Source organism: Numenius arquata, chromosome 9, assembly GCF_964106895.1.
Source record: "Numenius arquata chromosome 9, bNumArq3.hap1.1, whole genome shotgun sequence".
Classification (NCBI taxonomy): domain Eukaryota; kingdom Metazoa; phylum Chordata; class Aves; order Charadriiformes; family Scolopacidae; genus Numenius; species Numenius arquata.
Window position 1 is genome coordinate 42,132,628 of NC_133584.1, and position 22,862 is coordinate 42,155,489.

At 37.0% G+C, this 22,862-nt stretch overlaps 1 protein-coding gene across 1 annotated transcript in view; it reads right to left on the reverse strand.

The window, feature by feature from the left end:
• Positions 1-22,862, reverse strand: part of PXDN (peroxidasin) — an 86,624-nt gene that overhangs the window by 58,142 nt on the left and 5,620 nt on the right. Inside the window, exon 2 of the mRNA XM_074153045.1 lies at positions 1,477-1,548. Coding sequence (XP_074009146.1) covers positions 1,477-1,548 — 72 coding nt within the window. The remainder of the gene's footprint in view (positions 1-1,476; positions 1,549-22,862) is intronic.

The window sequence follows — 22,862 nt, forward strand, 5'->3', positions numbered from 1 at the left end:
AAAAAAAAGTTTTTTCCCCTAACAGTAAGTGTTAGAAGAAAAAAAAAAAAATTACATGCTTACAGCTGCTTAGTCACTACCTTGCAGGAGAAAACTCTGAAGAAATTAGACAGAACTACAAAAAGAAAAAAAAATATCTTAAAACTGATATAATGTGGCCTTCTGCAGGTATCTGAGATAAAGAAAAAGAAAATCTTGGTCTTAAGTCTACACATTGGTTTGAAATTGATAAAATTGATATTAACAAACGTTTGTCATTAGCAGGTGCATTAAAGTGACTATTTTTATGCCTATCTCACACAGGAACACAACTGTCTATTCACAGATTTACACTCATCCCTCATGCAGTGGTTTTATGAAGAGAAGGGAATCCAAACTTAATGAATCCTGTCTTTATTTTGAACTTCAGAATCTCCGATCACTGATTCTGACAATTGAAAGTTGAGGCTGGGTATCTGACAGAAATTATGCTTCAAAACTGGGGATCAACAGCAAAGGATCAAAGGTGACTGGCAGTAGGTTTAGCTAGTGAAAATGTCTTGGTAGTGCTGATTTGGTCAATATACTTTGGGGGGAAAGTCCTATCATTTCCTCTGGTGTGAATATGCAGTGCAAGATGTCTCAACACATTTCTTGTTACGTACTTGCAAGATAAACAGATAATAGCGATCCAAAGCTCATTGATATCATTACTGTAATTCAGTTCACACACTATTTGTGTTCTAGAAAACAGACAAATTTGTAATCATAAATTACGTACATTTAAAAGTAAAAATAACTGTCCATCTTAATTCCTCCTCATGTCTGCTAATATATTAGAGAAACACACATGCATTTGTTTCAAAAGTCATGTTTGAAGGAATGACAAAGGAGATACTAAGTTAAAACTATAATACACATACTATTTGTATTACAGTTTGTAAATAGTCTTTTAGAAATCACGGACTTTTCTTCACAAATATATATGATAACAAAGAAGTTATAACTGAGCTCTAAAAAAGGCAGCTCAGTAGGAATAAAACCTGCCAAATTCTGCCAGTCCTGGCAAGCACATCAGAATAGGAAAGTTCAAAACCTTAGTTTGTCAAATATTTTGTAACTTCAACACATTTGCACATCTGAGCTTTTGAACAGCTTTGTTGTAACTCCATGATTTATTATGTGATATTCCAAAGTCATTTAGCAAAATTTGGAAAAAATTATACAGTAAAGGTCTGTATTTTTTATCCCTCCAATTAAAGTATGTTAATAAAATATTTGGCTTTAAATAATTTCCTTTTATATTTTAATAGACAAATACCTGGTTTTGCTTTCAAATACTTTGGGCCTAAACCCCACTTCCCTCACCTGTGTAAATACTACAGCTGAAATTTGTGAGACTGCTTACCTGTGATAAGTGAGCAAATTTGGCACATTATCAAATTAATCATATTAAATCAAAAGAGGAAAGGGCCTTAGGGTTGAAAAAGAACTTACAGTGTGTTCAGGTTTTTAAGCCGTCTAAACTCTCCAGGCTGGATTTCTTTAATCCTATTAAATCTTAGGTCTCTGTAGAATAAAGAAAGAAGAATCATGTTATTAAAAAAAAAAAAAAACTATGTATTTTTTCATATGAAAAACCAAACTAAACACAAGTATTTTGTGACCACCGTGACCAGCCTCTGTCCATAAACCACAGCTTTTGACCAAAGGAGAAGGCAAAACAAATCCAAACAGTGTTTGGCAAGTTTAAGCAAAAGGTTGACCAAATCCAGCCTCAGTGGTCAACGCTGAAGGATGTATCTCAGTTGAACCTGCAGCCATGAAGGACGTTCTCTTCCACAGTGAAGCAACTTGTAATGCAACGTTGAATTGTGTTTCACTAAATTGAATTGTCTTTGTATTTTAAAAGGTGCTTGTAAATAATGCAGTGAATAAAAATGCTTTGAAATAAACAGATATAGAAAAACCTGGACCAGAGAAAAGCTCAGGAAAAAAGAGACAACTTTCAAGACTTTTAAGCTATGCCATTCTTTTGTTTTGGGTAAGGAGGCTTAAGTGCCTTACCTTGTGCTGCTTTTAAAACATGCAAATCCAGCTGCCTGAAGCTATTTATTTTTTTATTTAATTTTACTTTCACTTATTTTTTTTATATGTTTTTACCATCTTCAGTTTCCTGTTAGATCTGTAGCTTAATGAGAACTTCTCCGAGAAGAAGGGAACTGATTTCTCAGGCAAGTGAAGTGCCTGTGGGGCCAGGGAGCGAGGCGGCAGCAGGGTGGGGATGTGGGGAACCGCCGCAGCTGTGCCACTCTCACTCCTCTCTCCTGCTGGAAGCGGTTCCCACCTCTGCCCACCTCCTGTCCTCCCCTGGCCCCCAGTCCCATGGTCTTACCGCTTGCTTGCGCTGGCTGTCATACTCCCAGCAGCTCCAAAACCCATTTAACCAACTCATCAGGACCAGCAATCAACCCATGCCAAAAAATCCCAGGAAACCATTTTCTGCCTGATAAACAAACCGAACGGGCCTCCGGGGAGGGCACACGGGTGAGAGAAGAACTGCAAGGAAAGATCAGGACCAGGTCTGTTCTCTTCCCTAGCAGAAGACCATGGGCACCAGGACCTTACAGTCTCTGGCAAACAAACAGAAGGGAAGCAAACGCAAAGCACATAAAATCTGACAGACTTTGAACACACCTATTGCACTGTCCTTCCTAGAACACCCACTTACCAATTGCTTCCAAAAAGCAGGACAGACAAAAACCATGTCGTTACTTCAATTTTTGCACCAAATCCAGTCGTAATTAAAGCATAAACATGCACTGTGTTTTAACAGTGTGGTATGTTATCAAGAAGTCTCTCTGGAATTTGGTATTTAGTATAAGGAAATATAGAAAAACAGACAAAAAGTCAGCTGCATACTAATCCCATATATGCCCACTGACTGAGGTTGTACGTAATGGGGGGTACAGTTGCCTGAAGTATTTTGCAAAGAGCACACTTAAGCATCATTCCTCAGGAATTAGCCCATCAGGGCTTTTTAGCTCTGGAATAATGGCCTCAGAAGGACTTTTTCTACATAAGTGGTTTAGGATGTGGCCTACTGTTCATTGGAAGGAAAGGATTAGACATGTGGTTCCGTTCTCATTACACTCCACCCAAAATATTTGATCAGTGACTGGAATAAATAAGGGATGCAAACTGCTATCCCTTATTTAGATGTGTAGTTAAACTGGCTGCAGACATGCAGGACAGCCCCCTTACTCAACTCCCCACTGAACTGAGGATTTCCAGATTTAGAAGCACAAATTGCCATAGCTTTAATTAATTCTTTACAAAAGCACCTTCTTTAGTTAGAGCTAAACAGCATTACATTTTGTTCATCGCTCACACAAGAAATACTCACTTATCACACATGAAGCACACACATCTCTGATGAGAAAGAGATGCTGCCTATGAGTCACTGAATCTCAGGTGCTGCGATTTTCTAAACAAGCATTGATGTCATAGCCCACACTGCGAGAAGATACAGCAGATCCCTCTGTAAGCATCATTGGACCTGACATTGCACTTTACCAAGAGGTTTTTCTAGATTATCTGAAAGTTTATTGGGTTTCAAGGAAGCACTTTAATTTTGATTAAAACAATCAAAAGTGCAAAAATCCAATATTCATGAATGGAATATTGCAAATGGGAGTATTTTTCAAAATTCTCAAAATACTATTACAACTAGCAATGTTTAGCTCCTAAACAACACAGGACTGCTCAATTTGATTTATTTTTGCATATATTAGTTTAAGGGTTTTGATACAGGCCACTCACATAAACAAACCAGATAAATATGGTTTAGAGGAAATCTCTGTAAACCAAGTGTTCAACTGGTACGGAAAAAGAGGATAAGCAAAGACTAGTTATTGAACTGAAATGTTGCATGAAATAGAATTGGGCAGAAATCTGCCATAAGGTATTCAATATTTTAAGATAGGGTTGGTAGAAAAAAAAAAATGCTTACGAAGTTTGCAGATGTTGGCAAATTTGGAGTGGCTGCAACTATTCTGGAAAATGTTTGAGATTAGAAACAAGCCTGAAGTTACAAATCCCTGAAAAGTGGAAATAATTAACTGAACAGCAATGAGACAGGGAAGAACCGGACAGGCACCAGTTCTTTCAAAGCCAATTAAGGTTTCAGTAGATGATGAAAAAAGATTTAAAAAGCCTCAGTCACTACTGCCATACCATTGTAGAAGAAAAAATAATTTTACACTAAAGAGGAGCATCATTATCTCAGGCTTGAAATGTCATTCTCCCATGGTACAGACCCCATGTCCAACTTATGAGAACTGACTGCATTTCAGGGGACAGAAGAACTCAGAGCAAAATCAGAACAGCAACCAGAGTGCAGGGAGACATCCCCTAGGAGAGCAAACAGCAGGAATGAAGACTGTTAGACTGAAAAATGAATACTGGTAGCTCAAGTAGCCCATCACAATCCAGATCTGTTGAAGACATTTTGTGCTGCTGAAATAATGTGTGGGTAATCAGCATGATGAAGTTTCTTGTCCCTTTTTTTTTTTTCAGACTAGTTCCCAGCCAACCATCTTCCACATGGATTTTTACTCACAAAAAGCCTGCTCCCTCCCCATTCATTTCTCTTTCACCTTTTTCATTGTACCCCATTTTGCTTTCACAAGGTGACTGCTGTACGCTGTGCTTCGGGGCTCAGCGAACCTGACTTCCACTGACCAGCCAGAGCACACCAGAAGGTTAAAACAGCAGACTGAGGGAGTCCACCCCAGTTGCAGACTCTCATTTTTCCCCTTCCTAATCTCTAAACAACAAATGAAACAACCAATAAGAATTATGCAAATACCTACGATGATGGCAACATGGGATTTTAGGGTACTATAATAACTTCTGCATAATAATCCAAACCTAAATGTCAGGCATTTAGTTCTTCAAATAAAAATCTAGTACACCTAACTCCTAATTCAGATTATCTCCTTTATTATGTGTTTCACAGTGAAAACATTTGCTCCTTAGAATTATACCTAGACAACATAATAATACTTTTAGGGCGGAGTGTGCTACTGCTGCTTTCTTGTATTGAATTCTCTTAGCTTGTGGTCCAGTACCAAAGCATCTTCCTTCAGAGACATTCTGCCTCACCTCCCAAAACACTTTGCTAACATTCTTAACTCTTAGCTCTCGTCCTCAAACACAGCCACATGTATTTATACATGTAAAAAAAGAAGTCATTACAATGAAAACAAACTTTCCCTTCTCCATAAAGGCCTAAAACTTGTCTTTCTGTCAGTTCACCAAAAAATCCTAAATACTGATGGTTACCACTTTCCTCCTTCTTGCAACCCTCCACAGCTTACGATTTAAGTTGTAAAAATATACTTCTGCCATACAGACTTCCCCAGGAGCTAAGCCCGTCACTTTGAAGCATTACATCTCCCCTGAATAACACAAACAGAACAACACGTTGACGATGCCTAGTAAACCGAATACTCTCAGGATTATTTTCCTGGCCCCGTGTCATCTGCTCTGTGCTAATTCATGGAGCGCGACCAGGAAATGTTCGGCAGAGCGCGAGGCTGCGTGGGCCAAGAACGTGCCAGGGAGCACGCTGACAATTTAGCGATTGGACGCCCCTGTGAGTCGCGTTCCAGCGCCTGGGAACGCTCGGTCAGGATCCCAGAGCACTGCTGACAGCCATGGGTCAGGATGGGTGCCAAGCAGCACGCAGCAAAGGGGGTGCGCATACACAGTGGCTTAGCAGGCTTCCCGCGCGCCCTTATGGGAATGAGATTTTATGGAAATCTGTAGGATTCTAGATGTATGGCATATAAATAAATACAGTATCTCTATCTTTTCTGTGACAAAGTAAACAAGAACTGTGCTGCAGACACTTTTTGTCTGGACAAAAATAAATTCTGTTCCTAATAAATTCTTTATTTGAACTAACTTTTTTAAAATTCCAATTTAGCATTAAAAGTTAACTGTTAACAATACTTTTATCTGATTAAACACAACGAAAACTTCTAAATATATAAATACTAAAGAACATTATGCAGCTTTTACTGTGCCATAGAATCCCATGCTCCCATGGCAGCTCCTGGCACTCCAGAACGCCTGATTTAAGGTTTGTATTCACAGCGCACAGTAATGAAACTCTCTGTTAACACATCTTGATAGGGCAAGGCAATATTTGGGCATATAAATTCCTTGCAAGTCCACAAAACAATAGTTTATAAAACAAATAGAGCAATAAATACTAAAAGGCATAAATAAATATTTGGAATATGAAAATCACACAGGCTACACAGTAAATGATACAGTTTTCGCATACATTGACCTGAAACAACAAGCAACTTACAAGAAAAGTCAATTGAAGAAGTTTCTTATCCCTCTCTGTTTGAGATACAGGAATCTCTTTTAGAGCAGGGACTGTTTTTGCTCACAACAAACCATGCACTGCAATTAAAACTGTGACTTTTATAAAAAATACATTTAAGTGCAGTTTTCTTTTATTCCTTTCTTTTTTTTTTAAATTATTGCAAAACAACATAGAAGCAGGAGAGTTAAGGCTTTACATGTCATTACTTTTATAAAAGATTGGACTTGGTAATAGTCTTTTAGACCTTTATAAAAAGTTGTTTAGACTTTTATAAAAGATTGAACTTTAATAATCTTAATTCAGATTCCTTTTTGCATATGTTTGACTTCCAAAGATTCTGCTACATCATCAAACTAAGAAAAATCATCAAGTGTTCTAAATTGAACTGATTTCAAGTAGGGCTGCCAAGACAACATCATATACCCCTGTCATGCACCTCACAAGGCGGCAGCCTCAGGATCAAGTTGTGGATACTCAACACCGAAACAAGTCATCCCCAGTAATCACCCCACTAATGATAACCTATTTGATACCAAGCAATAAGCACTCACTAAGCAGCAGCGAATACAAAAGGCGTTGTCCTAAGCCGGGCAAATGGGCTAATTCTTTATGAAGAATTGCTGGAGGAGCACCAGGAAGGAGGACACCAGGGCTTCTCATCTGCTTGCTCTACCCCAGCCATATCCTTCTCACCTCTGCCTGCAGACTGGGTACCCTGCCTCTTGTTAGGGCTTGGAGGATTTCCCTGAGATCCCTTCATTGCTATAAAGAGAGTATATATATTAGCAAAGAACTCTACATGTCACACGCACATCTGACAGAAATGCTGCAATTACAGAGATTTCAAATCTAGTACCGCAACTACAAGTATTCTTGCCATTTGTAAAGGTTATGCAAGTTTTTTATTATACACAGTCTTCTATGATTTAATTCTAGTGCGCTTAAATCCGAAAGCAAAAGCTTTCAGAACATTAACTTCAAATAAAATATTTTGTAAGAGCAAAACCCGCTGAAAACATTCAGAATTTTGGTTATCCATCTCCCATCCTCTTGGCAGCAGGTTGGAAATGAAAGCAAAATAAAACTGAAGACTCATTTTCTAGGGTGTAGCGATAAGACTTCCAAAATGTAACATGGGGAAAATAGCTTCCAACTTTAACAGCTTGAATCACTACCATACTTCCCAAATAAAGATATGTCCAAAATCTTAGACTGAAGTAAGGGAGATAACTTAGTTTGCTTTGGATAGTTTTTGTTCTATGATTAAAAATGCTTGAGAGGAGAACTCTACATACAAATGGAAAGTTTTAGGCACAACATGTACTTTCATCTTCTGTTTATAGCCCTTCTGATTTTGATAATTTCCAAAAAAAAAAAAAGGCTATCAATCCTATTTCCCTCTCAGATTAAAGAATAAATTTTAAATAATACGTGTATTTGTTATTGTTTTCACTGTCGAGGCTGAGGAGAATAAGTAGCTACTCTAACAAGGCATTCACTGCTTGTACTAACCCCAAAGAATTCTGTGACATGAGACTGTGTCTTACTTAGTACTTTTTGGGTAAACCTACTGTTCCACATGACCCATATTTCCAAACTTTAGAAGATCCCTTTAATCATTTGGTAATCTCCCAGCATTTGTCATAAGTTTGTCTTGTCCAAAAATGAAAATAGTCTGTTACGTTGCTTAATGATGTTAAATGCAATCTACAGGACAAACTAAACACCATCGTACACTTGCACTTACTAAATTTGCTCTGGAGGACTATTTTCCAGCATACCTCTCTCAGATATTATCAGATTATACATCGCATTCATACGTTCATGCTAAGAAACACTACAGGAAAATCAGACTAAGTGAAACAAACAAACAAAAGAATTTCAAAATAAGCAGGACTTCCAAGTTTCTCCAAAACCAGTACCCACCAAGACAGAAAAAAGCCAAAGCATCAGATGTACCATTGGCAAACTAGAACAATGCATTTTAACTCAAGTTTAGAAAATCTGCATTTGTGTTAGCCTATCGTATTGAAAGCATCTGATTTCATACTTTAAATTGAAAATATCTGGCTATCTTTGCCTTTTTCTTGTCCAAAGCTAAATGTGGATGAATTCAATATAATCGTATAATACACTGATGTTTGATACACAATGTTGACACATTAATGACTTCTATTATAAATCTTCATTAAAAAGAAAAATATTGAACCATTTACTAATGAAATCAAATCTTGATTTTTTATTAGTAATGAAGGTAAGTATCTCATTACCTTGTTTCAAGGGTTAACCAGTACTTAAGCATTAATTTAGGACAGGGATGAACTTAAATTCAGAGATATTTCCTCAGATAAGCAAAATCACCACAGCAGCAAAATGGAAATATCTGAAAGGATACTATTGTCTTAAGTATCTTAAAAACGGAAAGGTTCTCAAATGCTAAGTGCGGATCATAAAAGAGCAATCCCCTTGCCCAATCCCCTGCCTCAAAGGCAGACACTTTTAAAAGGTCCAGTAAAAACTATTTAAAGCTAAAACTCTTCCTCTATATGTGATTGTAAACTGTATGGTAATATAATCCTTACTACTTTGACAAATTAAAAGGTGGTGGCGGCTTTGGTTTGGTAAGAATCAGCAGGAATAATGTGAACTACTTTCAAAGGATAGTTTTCTCATTGTTATAACTTTCTGATATTGAGAGACATAAAACTTGAAAAAGATGCATACGTGAAAGACAACGCCCTCTTATTAGTCTTACTAATAAGACTACTTACTTATTAGCCTTACTAATCAGTAAGGCTAGTCAGGAAATGTTCATTGGCAAAAAGTGACAAAACAGAAAAATAACAATTCCTTCAGCTGCATGATATATACTGGATCTGGAAAAAAGTTCAAACTAGTTAATCGTCTTTTCCTGTAAAAAAAAGGAGGGAGCAATTTAATAGATAAATATTGAATTGGTAGATCTATTAGATTGCATAGGTTAAACTAATAATCTAAGTTAAAGAACAAACCTTGCATTAATCATTTGTTTTGCTCTCTTCAGATGTTTTAATAAGGTAGGAATTGTCATAACTAGATCACTTTGCCATTAGCAAATTCAAAAGAACAGAGTAAGAGAAAAACATATATTTTTTCTAATCGTTGAAGATTAATTACTAGCCAGCAGAAATAACCTATACCATAAATGCCAAACTACTATGTTTCTCAACACAGAACAAAAGATCTGCAAATGCCAGCAAGACTACATTGCTTATGTCTACTTTATTCTTATTCTTTTTTTATTCAAGGTCATCCCAGCAGGAAATGAAAAACAGCCATCAGCATAGTAAAAACATTCAAACAGAGCAGAGCATGAAAATTGCACAAAAGAGGTTATATAATCAAGTCAGTGCAGTAACTGGATGATGTCAATGGCACTTTAATGCTGCTTTAACTACTGCCCTGTAAAAAAATGTGTCACTTTGTTGAACAAACAAAGAGAAGGCCACCACTTTAAAAAAATAAAACCAAACCCCACTTTCAGCTATAGCACTACTTACAGTAATCCTCACTGCTAGCAGTGTAACCTCTTCAAGAATACCAGAGGAACAAAGACTTTAATTTTTTTTGCCTGGTTTTAAGATTTAACCCCAGTGATTCTTTTACAAACAAAATTACATCATTCTCCTTTTTCTTCGCAATTCATTTTCTTGATTAATTTTTCCCCAGTCTAGTTACTAGACACAATATGTGACTTTCTCTAATTTACACTGAGATTTTTTTTTTTATCTGTACATCAGCACCCAGCACATAAAATAAAGCCACTGCGTTTTTAGATGGGAACCTAAAACATAATTCTTACATGGTGAGTGGGTATCATAATATACAATAATATTAGTATACCATAACTTTAGTAACAAAAGAAAATATATACCATAATAGTAAAGTAAAAGGAAAAAAAAAAAAAAAACACAAACACAAAACAGTAAGTAGTATACCATAATTTTAGTAACAAAAGAAATGAGATCACAGAAATATTGAAATCTGTAGTATAGGATGCAGAACATTTGTCAGTACTCACCTTGATCATTAAACCATGCTTACAAAAATACAGAGAAATAAATCTGGATCATCTATCAATTATCTAACTTAAATAATACCCGATATGCACAAATATGTAAGATTTGTTGAAAGACCCTTCAAGATTCTAAGTCTTAAAAAACATATTTATCAGGTACAGCTTTGGTGTAACTCCAAGAGCTAAGGATTTGTTTTAACTAACAATTATTTTCCCATTAGGGTTGAAAGGAAAACTTCTGAAAGTGAACTCAATGAAAAGCAATACAGTATTGTCTTACTAAGTCTGTAGATCCCTCTGCTGCCCTCGTTGCCAATTTTTCCAACCAGCTATGCAGTGCCATTAATAGGACTCAAGTGGGATTTACTGGTTCAAAGTTTTAGGCATGCAGGCTTAATTGTCAAGAATTATACACGGAAATTTTACTCTGGCATGATCATGGCTCTTCATCTCATCCACCTTCAGAGTCTTTCAAAATGCATCCCCTACAGAAATGCTGTTATATTGAAATTAGAAATTTTATTTTATAACTGTTTCTAATTCTCATGTATCTTACAAAAAAAAAAACCAAACCAAAAACAAAAACCCAAACACAAACAAAAAACCAAACAAACAAACAGCAATAACAAAAAACCAAACCCAAGACACATAACCAAAAATCCCCCCTTTTACCAGTATGGGTAGAATTCAAAGAGATATAATGCTGTTTCTGCAGTCTGGAGAAAAAAACAAGAAAAGGCAAAATCTGTCTTTATTCCTCTCAGGGGGAATCTATTTCTAAAACCAAACAATGAAAAGGTTGTTGACAGTACAGCCATATGATTCATTACTGATTATTTTTGACAGAAATATCCTTGGGAAAGGGCTGCTTTCTTGTCCTGCATTTGTGCCATAGCCAGTAAAATAGGGCATGATAGCTGTGCTAACCCAAATACGTGATGGTTAATGGCAAGCAAAGAGTGAACTAATGGGTGGCACAGTCTGTACTGTAAAGAGCTACTGATACATCGAAATATTTTTAGAGGATTAGTAATAGTTAGAGATGCAAACTCTTCTCGGTTTCCTTCTCAATATTTATCGTTTCAACTGTACTTTTTGATCAAAAAAAAAAGTTTCTCCTCTACAGCAGGCTAAATAAGACACCAAAAAGGAAGCTGACTAGTTTATGGAACACCATGAACCACTGAAGCAAGTGTGCTAACAGTTTAGTTTGGTTTTGTAGTTCATAATCTTGTGAATTACTACTGTGAAAAATCCCCCAGAAATACTGCTTTTATGCTATAGTCATAAATTAGTCTTTTTTCCCCCCTATCTACCATTTTGCAAAATAAATAATGTTTCTGCACCTCTCTGTCTCATAGGGCTGCTTAAGTCTAAACGCTGTATCCATGAAAAATTGATACTCTCAGAGGAAAGAACTGAAAGCCAGAAAGAAACATTATCGTCCCCTGACCTCCCACACAGGACAAGTCACACAACAGTTACAGAAGTTCCTGTCTTAAGGCAATTAATTATTGCTGTCAGAGCTGAACCATCCCTTTGAGAAAAATATAAAAACGTGATTCAAAGAGACCATGAATCAACCTAACAACCTGCTAGTCATTCTAGCAGTTAACCATATTCACTGTTAAAAATGGGATAGTCTCACCCTGCTTCCAGCTTGAGCGTGTTTGTCTTCAGTTTGTGCTCACTAGAAGTAGGCAGCTGTGAGGAGCAGCATTGACCATTTTTCTTAAAACAGGTCCAGAGGAGTTAAGCATTGAAGTTCATACACGATTTTTTTTTTGCAGCAGTTCTTAAAGATTTTTAAATAAATACATAAAATCCTAAAACTTCAAAAGGCAGGAAAACATACTCACAATTCTCAGTAATTTGTCTGATTTTGTTCAAAGGCGAATTAGTTCATTCTTTCTTTACTCTGAGGAAAATGGATGCAGGTGCAATACAAGCAAATGAGCCTGCATATATGTAAAAGAAAATACGCACTGATGCAGAAGGGTCACCTGCGTTTTATCAGAGTGCCAGAGGTCAGATCGCTTCTTAAGCCTCTTTCTAGCTCTGACATGTCACAGTCCCTCTCCCACAGGAGCACCCGGCTGGTAAAACCTGCACTGGGTGATACCAGCACAGAGCTGAGGGCAATAAGCTCTCAGCAGCTGAAAATAGGGCTGGAAAAGAAGTAACAGACTGGGTGGGTAAACTAATATACTAGTATGGAAGTGTAATTTCCCCATCAGTGCAGTTTTGGGGGCTTTTCTTTCCTCAGGGCAGGAAGCCTCATTGAGGTTGTAGCAAGGTGGGGGTCAGTCTCTTCTCCCAAGTAACAAGCAATGGGACGAGAGGAAACAGCCTCAAGTTGCGCCAGAGGAGGTTTAGGATGGATATTAGGAAAAATTTCTTCACCGAAAGGGTTGTCAAGCATTGGAACAGGTTGACCTGGGAAGTGGTAGAACCACCATCCCTGGAGGTATTTAAAAGACCAGTAGATGTAGTGCTGAGGGACACGGTTTAGTGGTGGTTTTGTCAGTGTTAGGTTGATGGTTGGACTCATTGATCTTAAAGGTCCTTTCCAACCTAGACAATTCTATGATTCTATACAGTGCGTGTGAGCTTGCATTATATTTATTATACCAATAAATAACATCCGGCGTCTACATTGCCAATGACCTTACTAAAGAATGCCCATTTTGTCTCCTTCAATTCAAAAAAGAGTCTTGCAATACAAGGTCAACATCAAGCCAAAGGATGTGGAAAACTGAAGGAATTATGGCATCTAAAAATAACATCTAAATTTGACTCAAAAGCCTTTATTCACTGTAAATCTATGCGTCACTCTTCCCTCTCTACTAGGCGGATTTTATCACAACACATTTCCAACCGTTATGTACTTTCCAGCTATTTCCAACACAGAGATTGCCATGTTAGATTCAAACAGACTCAGAGGTGGTGTTAGAATTTATCTGGATACTTGTTTTTATAGAATGCCAGGGATGGTTTACTATTAATATGGAAAGCACTGTTGGCTTGCATAAAGAGTAAAAACAAAAATTCAGGTACTCTATCACTTGGCTGCAGACAGGCTTCCTGGTTTCAGACAAAGCGACGGCTCTTCCTTCCACTTTATGGAAAATCCCAGGTCACTTCACCGAAAAGGCTGCAGCTCTTAGAACCTTATTTTCTGCTTCCTGAGGTTAACAAAGGGCTGACAGAGCAGATAAGTTAGCTATTTTCCTGCTTTGCCTCCAGCTCCTCTTGCTCCTGGCAAAGCAAACTCAGAAGAACTGGGAGTGACGGGGCTGCATTAAGAATCCTCTGGTATCTATCTCCTCATTCCTCATCAGCACAGGCAGCCTCAGCACAGGCATCTGTGCCTTCCTGGGACACTGCTTTCTGCCTATGAAAAGCAAATGGAAGAGACTACTAGAAGACATCCAACATTAAAGTACCCAACTGAATGACTTTCGATGAAGGGAATCTCTGGCAACAGAGATCATTCCTTCCTTTTTCTTCTTGCTATGTCCATCCTAACATCTACATCAAAATCATAAACAAAAAACAATTAAAGCAAATTTAGAGCTACTACTCATTTCCCACTCCCACTTTCTACTCATTAGGGAAAAAGCTATCTTACAGAACACATCAAGAAAATAAATATAATATAATAATAAATATTATGCTTTATATATTTTTAATCATATCCCACGATATGTAGAATCAATCAGCACCCATCTTGTTTTACCTCACATGCTAGTACTAGGATTGAACTAAATAAAATGCCTACAACTTCTTTCCCTGCATATTAATTTTTTTCTTTCTCTACTTAAAGTAAATCTGGATTGACCAGATTAAAAAAACTTGGAAAACTGGATTGCTGCAAATTATAGCTGTGTCTGAAATTTCCAGATAAGTGTTACTAGTCTTGTATGTGTTTGTTAGTTATTTAAAATGTCAGTGGTCTCAGGAGATCATATCTATTTTGCTTCAAGTCAAGCACCCTCTTCCTAGCAGTTCTAATATTGGCAGTATTACATCAACAATTAATTAGCAAGCACTTTTTAATATATCTGTAATTATTCCATCACATTAAGAAAGTACTAAAAATACCAGAAAGAAGCACGGAACACTTTTAGACAGAATTTAGACAGAATATTTTTTACACACTCACACATTGTTCCTAAGGCCAAAAAGTCCATTTCTGAGTGTAAGTGAAGACAATTCTGTACTACTTCAGTCTTCACAGTTTAATGCTATTTTAAAAGAAATAATTCAATTTTATTTTTCCATTTTGAACACGTTTCAACTTACATCCTTGTTTTCATAACCCCTTATCAGTTACAACTAGCTATCACTCAGGCCACATAAATACCATTTGGGCCACATGGAGAGCAACTTCACAGACTTCCCAGCAACACATTACAGCTAACATGGACTCTGAAGGGGTCTCTCCTGGTGTTCAAACAGAAAAGAAGATGCTTTCAACCATGTGTGTATGCGAAAAATGGGGAAAAGTTAAAACATGATTAGTCTTGCCAAAGCAGAGTGAAAAATATCTATAGGAGAGAGGAAATATCTCTAAGACATTAAATTAAATACAAAACTGCCTCTTAGGAAAATTGGATGTTTTAAAATAAATACCTAGTATGACAACTCAATATATGGGATATTAATTAAAAGTTAATTCAGGAAAGTTAAAATTCCAAATGTTTGCAAAGAGAGACATTTGCTTTTGCCACCAGGCGGGAGCAGCATGGCCCAGGCAACACAGGCCAGGGGGCAGATGGAAGGGAGAGCGGAAGGGGACTTTTTCTGCAGGGAGGTCTCAGCGGGGGCATTCCCAGTCCTCTGTGTGTACAGAACCTGGCCCTTCAAGTTCTATCACAAACTCGGCTTATCTTTTTAAGGTTTTCCCCGAGGGCAGGCCTATTTCGGTGAGGCCCCAGGGGCAGGTTAATGGCTTCCCTCAGGAAGCAGTTCCTCCCCTCCTGCCAGGCCACCTTTTCACCGGGGTTAACACGAGTGGCCACAGGCATCACAGGCCACAAAATCAGGGAAACAGTTCAAGTGAAACCAAATGTGTCTCCCTTGTTTATTTTTCAGCTGCTTCTGAGAACTGAGTGAGAAGACCAAGTGCAGGAACAAGCCACTACTGTTGGCACCCAGCAGCCAAAAGAAACCCAAGTACCGCCTTATAGGGTATAAATTCTAAGTTCACCTGAAAAGAATCCTCTTGGACACACAGCTAAACTATCATCGCTGTACGACTGGTCAGAAGCAGAAATATACCCTCTCATCCAGAGGCATACAACCGCCAATTTACAGCTGGGATTTCCACAAATGCTTACGACACCTTAAGTAGAATTTAAGAGGCTGAGGAGTGCAAGCCACAAACCCAGCAGCTAACCTCTGAAGTGCATAAATTTCTACTGGTAAAGTTTCCTCGGGCATTAGATGTTGTGCTACTACAGTAGTGTCATGGCTGAAATCCCTTCTGAGAGATTATACACTTGCTCTGATCCTTCCCACGTTCAAACCTTCGGGCTAAAGATAAGGCTGAGCTGAATGGACATTTTATTACCCACCCACTGAAGCTTTGTCAATATGCAGTTAAAAACAACAGATTTATGGAATGTAAGAGACACCAACCAAGAGGAAAAAAAAAGCAAATTTTAAAACCACAAAGGTATTCAACAAGTTTTTCAAATCCTGATGCTATCAGAAATTTCTTACATATGGGTCCAGATCTTATTTTATGGGCATTTACCATCATGTTCAATTATCTCCAAAGTTCAAACTTAAAAAATAAAATAAATTAATTCCACTCCAATCATCAGATTGTTTTAAAAACAGTTTTTTGTTTACACTGTCCAGAAGATTGGCTCCTGAAAAATGAAATATCCCTTCACAGAAATAAGGATATTTTCAAAGCAAAGACAACCTGCAAAAGCCAATCAGTAAATAAAAGATATTTTAATATTTAAGGATCCTATAACTGCAATTTCTACCTCAGGTAACAGACTAAGATGTACTCATTATAGGCTAATAATGATATATCCTTTTTTTCCAATTTTTCAGGAAAAGAGTTTGGGAATGTAGTTATGGAAAAAACCATAACAAGCAAACAAACAAAAAAAACCCCAAAAACCAACCCTCAAAACAAACAAAAAAGTCAACCAGGATCAACCAAATTCTGTCATAAACAATGTCTGACAGGCAAGACAGGTACTTGCTTTATGCTAATGCTATTATAAAACAATTCCTCATGGATATCCACTGGAAAAAAAAAGTAAGTGAAAGGTAATGGAAAACTGTTACCTGAAGAATCTGGTTTGCACAGATATTGCTGGTTTAGTATATATTGTGGTAATTCAGATTTTACCAATATTGAAAAGACAAAACTAGTTTGAATTCAACTCGATATTGTTGAATGGTGAGTGCCAAACCACAACTAGTTCTTATTTCTTTCTTTGATGAATAAGGGATTATAAACACATGCCATGGAGTTACAAAACAATACACCTGAGTACCTGAGTGTGTGGGCTGTACACAAGTTATTTACCTAACTCTTGTATCTGTTCTCTAAATGTGGTTCACATTCCAAGTTCATCGAAAATGCAAAACTTCCCCTGTACTGTCTAAAGAGTTTGGCACACCCACAAATTTATTCAAAAAGGTAGTTATATCTTACATCCATTGATGGATAGATATCTTTTATACAGACATGACCAGTACAAAGATTGACACTGAAGAAGATTTTCTGGCTAAGTTTCCAAAAAAGCCACTCACAATCAAGAAAGATGTTTCAGCATGTATCAAAATTTTAGACATTTCAAGTGATGTAGCTTATTCATAGAGCACTCAAGAAAAAGAATAGCCTGAGTTTTAAAAATTGCTTTAAATAAAGTGTAGGAGACGTTTCTATACTAAAAAAGGCCTTTATAGACCTTTAATAATTGCCTGGTAGCAATTATTTACACTCCTGACAGCTACGTCTTCAATCTACACATAAAACATGCTTTACCTATACATAAAAGTCTAACTAGCGAACATTTTAATTGATTTACTTTAGATGATTCTACCCCCTACATAGGTGCTTTTACACTTACTTAAGCTTTGCCCAGGCCAATAAAATTAAATCAGAAAGTTAATGACTTGAATCTGGCCAGTGCAAACCACCTACTCACACAATCAAATTGTTCTTGTTGGCTCTTGCAGCCCTGTCGCAGCTCTGCAGCTCTTCCTGCCCTGTGGAAGTCTCTCCTTTCTCTGGCACTTTAAATCAAACGCCTGGGCCTTTTTTACTGGCGACTGAGAACGTTACCTAAGTCAAAGATCTGAATTTTATGATTCAGTTTGTGCCCTTAAAAAAATAACTTAAAATACTCCCACCTCTCAAATTTCTCAGAGAGCTTACCAAAATGCCATCAAACCAAAACTTTTTTCTTGAACCCAAATTAGTTATTATCCCGAAGACTGACAAAATATCCCTTAAAAGGCATCCTGCTTTGATAGGCAGCTTCCCAGCAGCAAATCAATTGCTGTGTATTTTTCATATACGTATGCCACACCACCACATTGCTGCTCCAGCTTTTTACATTATCTTAGCAGTGGTGCATATATTTGTATTTATTTTGAGCTTTGAATGGATCACTAGTTATCTATGCACCAGACCACACACTGCCCCAGGTATTTTCCAAAATATTTTTCAAAAATTAAAAAAAAAAAAGTTTCCTCACCCACCATGAAAACATTATGAGACTTTGATTCAGACACACTTTATAGATTTAAATACTGATGACAGATTTCATCTGATTACCATGAAATTTATCTGATAATGAATCATTAAATAGAAGCCACCACAAGATATCAGAGTGAGATTTTATTTACCCTCTGTAGAGCATGGTGGACCTTGGACATAGGCTACAAGCCTCTGAATTCAACTCTTCTGAGAAGCCTGCACTGAATTTCATGCTGCCCCAGCTATGCCTCACACTGCCTAGAGATAAGTCAAAGTAAATATGGACTCGCTTATTCTATATTTTTTTCTCCAGTGAAGGAAACCGGCAGCCATACAGCTAATAAAAGGCTAATAAATCCATCAGTCTGGCAAACGCAATGCAAATAACTTGACATTTAGCAGTCATCATCCTGCTTACCAAAAAGAGTCATTAGTTAAGGTAATGCTGTGCACAAAGTAATACTCTTTTCCTTTTTTAGACCAGCCAGGCAATGAGTAGACTGTTGTAATACGTGATTTAAGGGGAAAGAATGCTGAAAGAAAATGTTTCTGAGAGATCCTGGGAGTGGCAATTGGAAAGAGAATAAAAGATCTGAAAGTCCAAACAACAACAGATCACAACAGAAAAGGGAGCAACGTCACAATCATTAAAACTAATTTTGGAGTTAAATACATATGGTCATCATTTTGCTTAGTGAAACATAGAAAAAACTCAGAAAAAAAACCAAAAGAGAACACTACATTGTACCAAACTTCACAGTTTTGATTCAACAAACTTTCACAAGGTTCAAGAAACCAAGACAAGGCACTGCACAAACTCTTCAATGCCCTAATCTTTGCTAATCTGTGTAAATACAGATGAAACAAAACCACATTAACCTGAGAACCCACACGGGTCTCTCCCTAATGTGTCTTTCTCAAGAAGTTTAAGAATCTTTGTTATTTGCAATAAATTAAACATTCATTCAATTTTCTTTTTGAAAGAATCACTTGACTCATTAGCAACAGTAATAATTCCATACCAAAAAGATCAAATTTGGCAGCCTGATAAGCAAAGGAAGGAAAAGGAAATATTTGAGTCATTCCATTCCAGCTCAGCCAGCTCTCATTGCACCATCTCTTTGGATTGTCTTGAAACTCTGCCCATGTTTGCAATAATAAAGCCTGTAAAGCTATTTTTGTTTTGGTTTTGGTTTTTTTCATGAAATCCAAATGAAACAAAGATAAAGACAATTTGGCTCAGTTACTGTATATGTATACACATACATGCATACACATGATATGTACAGCATGTATATATATATAAAAACACAGACATTCACACAAGTATTTAAAATATTAACTTATTTTTATACATAAACTTCTCCAGAAAGACAAGCAACTACAAATATTTAGCTTGCGTAATATAGATTTTAAAAGTCACCTTTATAAATAGACCTTTTCTGTAAGTGGAGTCTTAGCCCATAAGGCTATAAACACTCTGGCTTGCTGGAAAGAGACTCAGCCAATGTCCAAACCCAGGAAGAATCAGAAACCTAGGGATTATTCATGTATACAAAGTTAAGCATAAATTCACATTTGCGAGATGAAATCTAGAGTGTATGAAATATTCCATCACAAAAGAATATATGAAATGGGGAAAAATACTGTAAACAAACTACAATAAGCTTTGAACGTCTCAGAAATATGAATCCAAAAAGAAATAATTGAAAAAATACCATTTTGAGAGATGAATCAAGATAGGTGCAATTTTATAGTTTGTTTTTCAATTGTTCAAAATAGAATTGGGGCCTGAAAACATTAACCTAGGCTTTTCATTTTACCCTTATACACAGTAAAATATTCCTGTAAAAGGACATTTTGTAATTCAAAAGATAAAATATATGTAATTTTACACATCAGACAGTATTTCTCTTCTTCTTTTGTTATTTTCTAAATAGTTGTCTGTTATTTTTTCATGTCAGAATGGCAACAGCAATTTCTTCTATGATATTATGTTGTTTTCTTTCCACAGTTTCCTTCCATCTTTACCCCAAACTTTGTTCTCTTCTTTACTGGCTGTACTTTCTATTTCTCTTTTCTGCTGGACTTTCAACCTTTTAATTTAAACTTAGTTTACTTACAAGCCAATCCATAAGCACACATGTACAGCCTAACATTTATTTAATATCTAAAGTTAAACTAAGTTTTCTGCTGGTTAATGACATCCTCATCTCATCTCTCAATAAGCACAGACCTCACCTAGGAGAGCAGTCAGTAAGAGCTACTCAGAAAAACGGAGGAGGTTGGAATATTTTGGTCATATTTTTCTCTTAGGCATGTGTTTACCACAATGTTAGATGAGACAGTCACCCCTCTCCTTGTGTCTCAGATTCAGAACCTCCTGATTATGCAAGGGATAGGCACCTCCCTGTTATTTTTCCACCAGCCTTCTCTGGGAATTAGGAGAGAAAGAGCATATTTACTCATGTCCAAGCTTCCATTTCTTACTCTTCCCAGTGAGTAATCCCATGTTTGTCTCTGCTACTCAAAAACTTCTTATTCAATGTCCCTCATGCCCCTAAATTCCCAAACGTCATGATGAAAAATGATATAACTCATCACTTTTAATTTTGCTGTTGTTTGGGAAAACTGAGTAATAGGAATGGTACTGAAGCTGTTAGCAAAATCAGGAAGACAGAAAAATGTTTACAGTTGTGACTTTCAACTGGGGACCTAGACAACAATACCAAGCGATCCACTGATCTATATAATCTTCACGGCTTTCTAAAACATTTCAGTAGAACAAATGAAAAATATCTTGTGCTGACCACAGTCCAAACTCTCAAAGCTGTGGAAATTAGAAAACAATCTTTTCAAATGGCTAGAAAGCAAATATCCTGCACAGTCCAGATGAGCATATAAAGAGATGTTGGTAGTAAATGGCAAATTTTCATCATCGGGGAAGGTCACCAGTAGAGTTTCACAGACAGCTGTGATGGGTTTTATGTTGTTCAATTTATTCATAAGTGGAAGAGGGATGAAAAACAGAAAGAACAAAGTTTTTCTTATGTTATTCATCTATTTTAACAAAGTCTGACTAGGAAGAACAGTAGATGGACCTGTCAACAGTCCATAAATTGCTATTAAAATGCAGACCTAATGCATATTAATACAATGTATATGGAGAAAACCAAACTTAACATAAAATGGTGGGCCTAGAACTGATCGTTACTACTTATGGACAAGATCTTAAGCTACCCTTGACAACATGAAAACAAGAGTTCAAGAGAAGAAAACATGATGATGTGAATTATTAGAAAAGGAACAGAAAATAAAAACAGACAATCCTAATGCTGCTGTATAAATCCCCAGTTAGCCCACATACCAGATCTGTCCACATAAATGCGGAGGAAGGTTATAATTCCCTCACCTCAAAACACAGCAGAGCAGAAAAGGAGCAATTCAGATGATGAGAGGTTAAGAACACCAACCTTTCAGTGAGAAGGCTCCTCAGCTTTAAAAAGAAATGTAAGGAGAAGCTTAGGATCAAAGGCCATAAAATCATGGCTGGCATTGAGATGACAGAGGGGGATAGAATATTCACTGTTTCTTCCAACAGAAAACGGGGGACACCAAGTGAAGCTAGCAATTTGCGGGCTTCAAACAAAAGAAGGGACCAATTTACATACACCACGTAGTTTGTGTAGTACTCCTTGTCACGAAAAGTTATCAGTGTATGCAAGAGCTAAATTAGTTGAAAGAAAAGAGGTTAACCATTTGTGGAGGAAAAATTCATCAAGATTTACATAAAATATGGAAATAATCTTTAGCTCAGAAAATCCCTAGGCTGCAAATTATTATAGGGATGAACCACTATATGCTGCTCTATGATGCCTACTTGTTTATAAGCTGCCCTTTCAGTCACCCTCAAAGAACCAAAATTAGGTCAAATGTATCTTTGGTTTTACTCATTATGGACATCTTTCTGTAAATAAATACATATTTAGCATTTTAACACTAAAATCTTAAGTATTTACTGGTGAAAAATACATCTTAGTAAAAAAGATGAAAACCAGAAATTATATTTATTAACTGTAACACAAGACAATATATTCCTCTGATGACAATGTGTTAAATATACAGTAAGATACTTGCAGGAAACAATGGGTATGATTTGGCTCCATGTGTTTTCCCATTCTTCAACAAAGACTTTGATGAGGGTCAACTTGCTGCTGAGATGACAAAAATACTTTCCCACTAGTGGATCTAGTGCCTTGCAGATGAGTCCTCATTTCAAGAACGTATTTGGGCCTTCTGCTGCTTCCCTCAGCAGCTTTGCCTAACGTCTCCCAGTAAATGCCAAACACTCTATCAATATTGTGCCCTTCTGCTCGCTGCTAACTACTGAGGCACATTCTGCAAGCTCTGCAAATGCCTCCTTAACACATTCATGCCTTGGTCCTGGCTCACTCCATCAGCAGTACAGATTGCCTGGGAATGGCTTCAGCAGGGTTCGCATCCTACACATCCTCCAAAATTGCTTTGCTGGGGAGGTTTGGTATCTTCTGCAGTATCCATTTGATTTGTTGGTACCCAGAGAATAGGGCTTAATGGAGGAGAAACACTCTCCTTTTCGCAGCAATTAACAGACTTTAAAGTAAATTACTTTCTGTATTGTGTACAATATTTTTGCAAGTAGCTTCTTC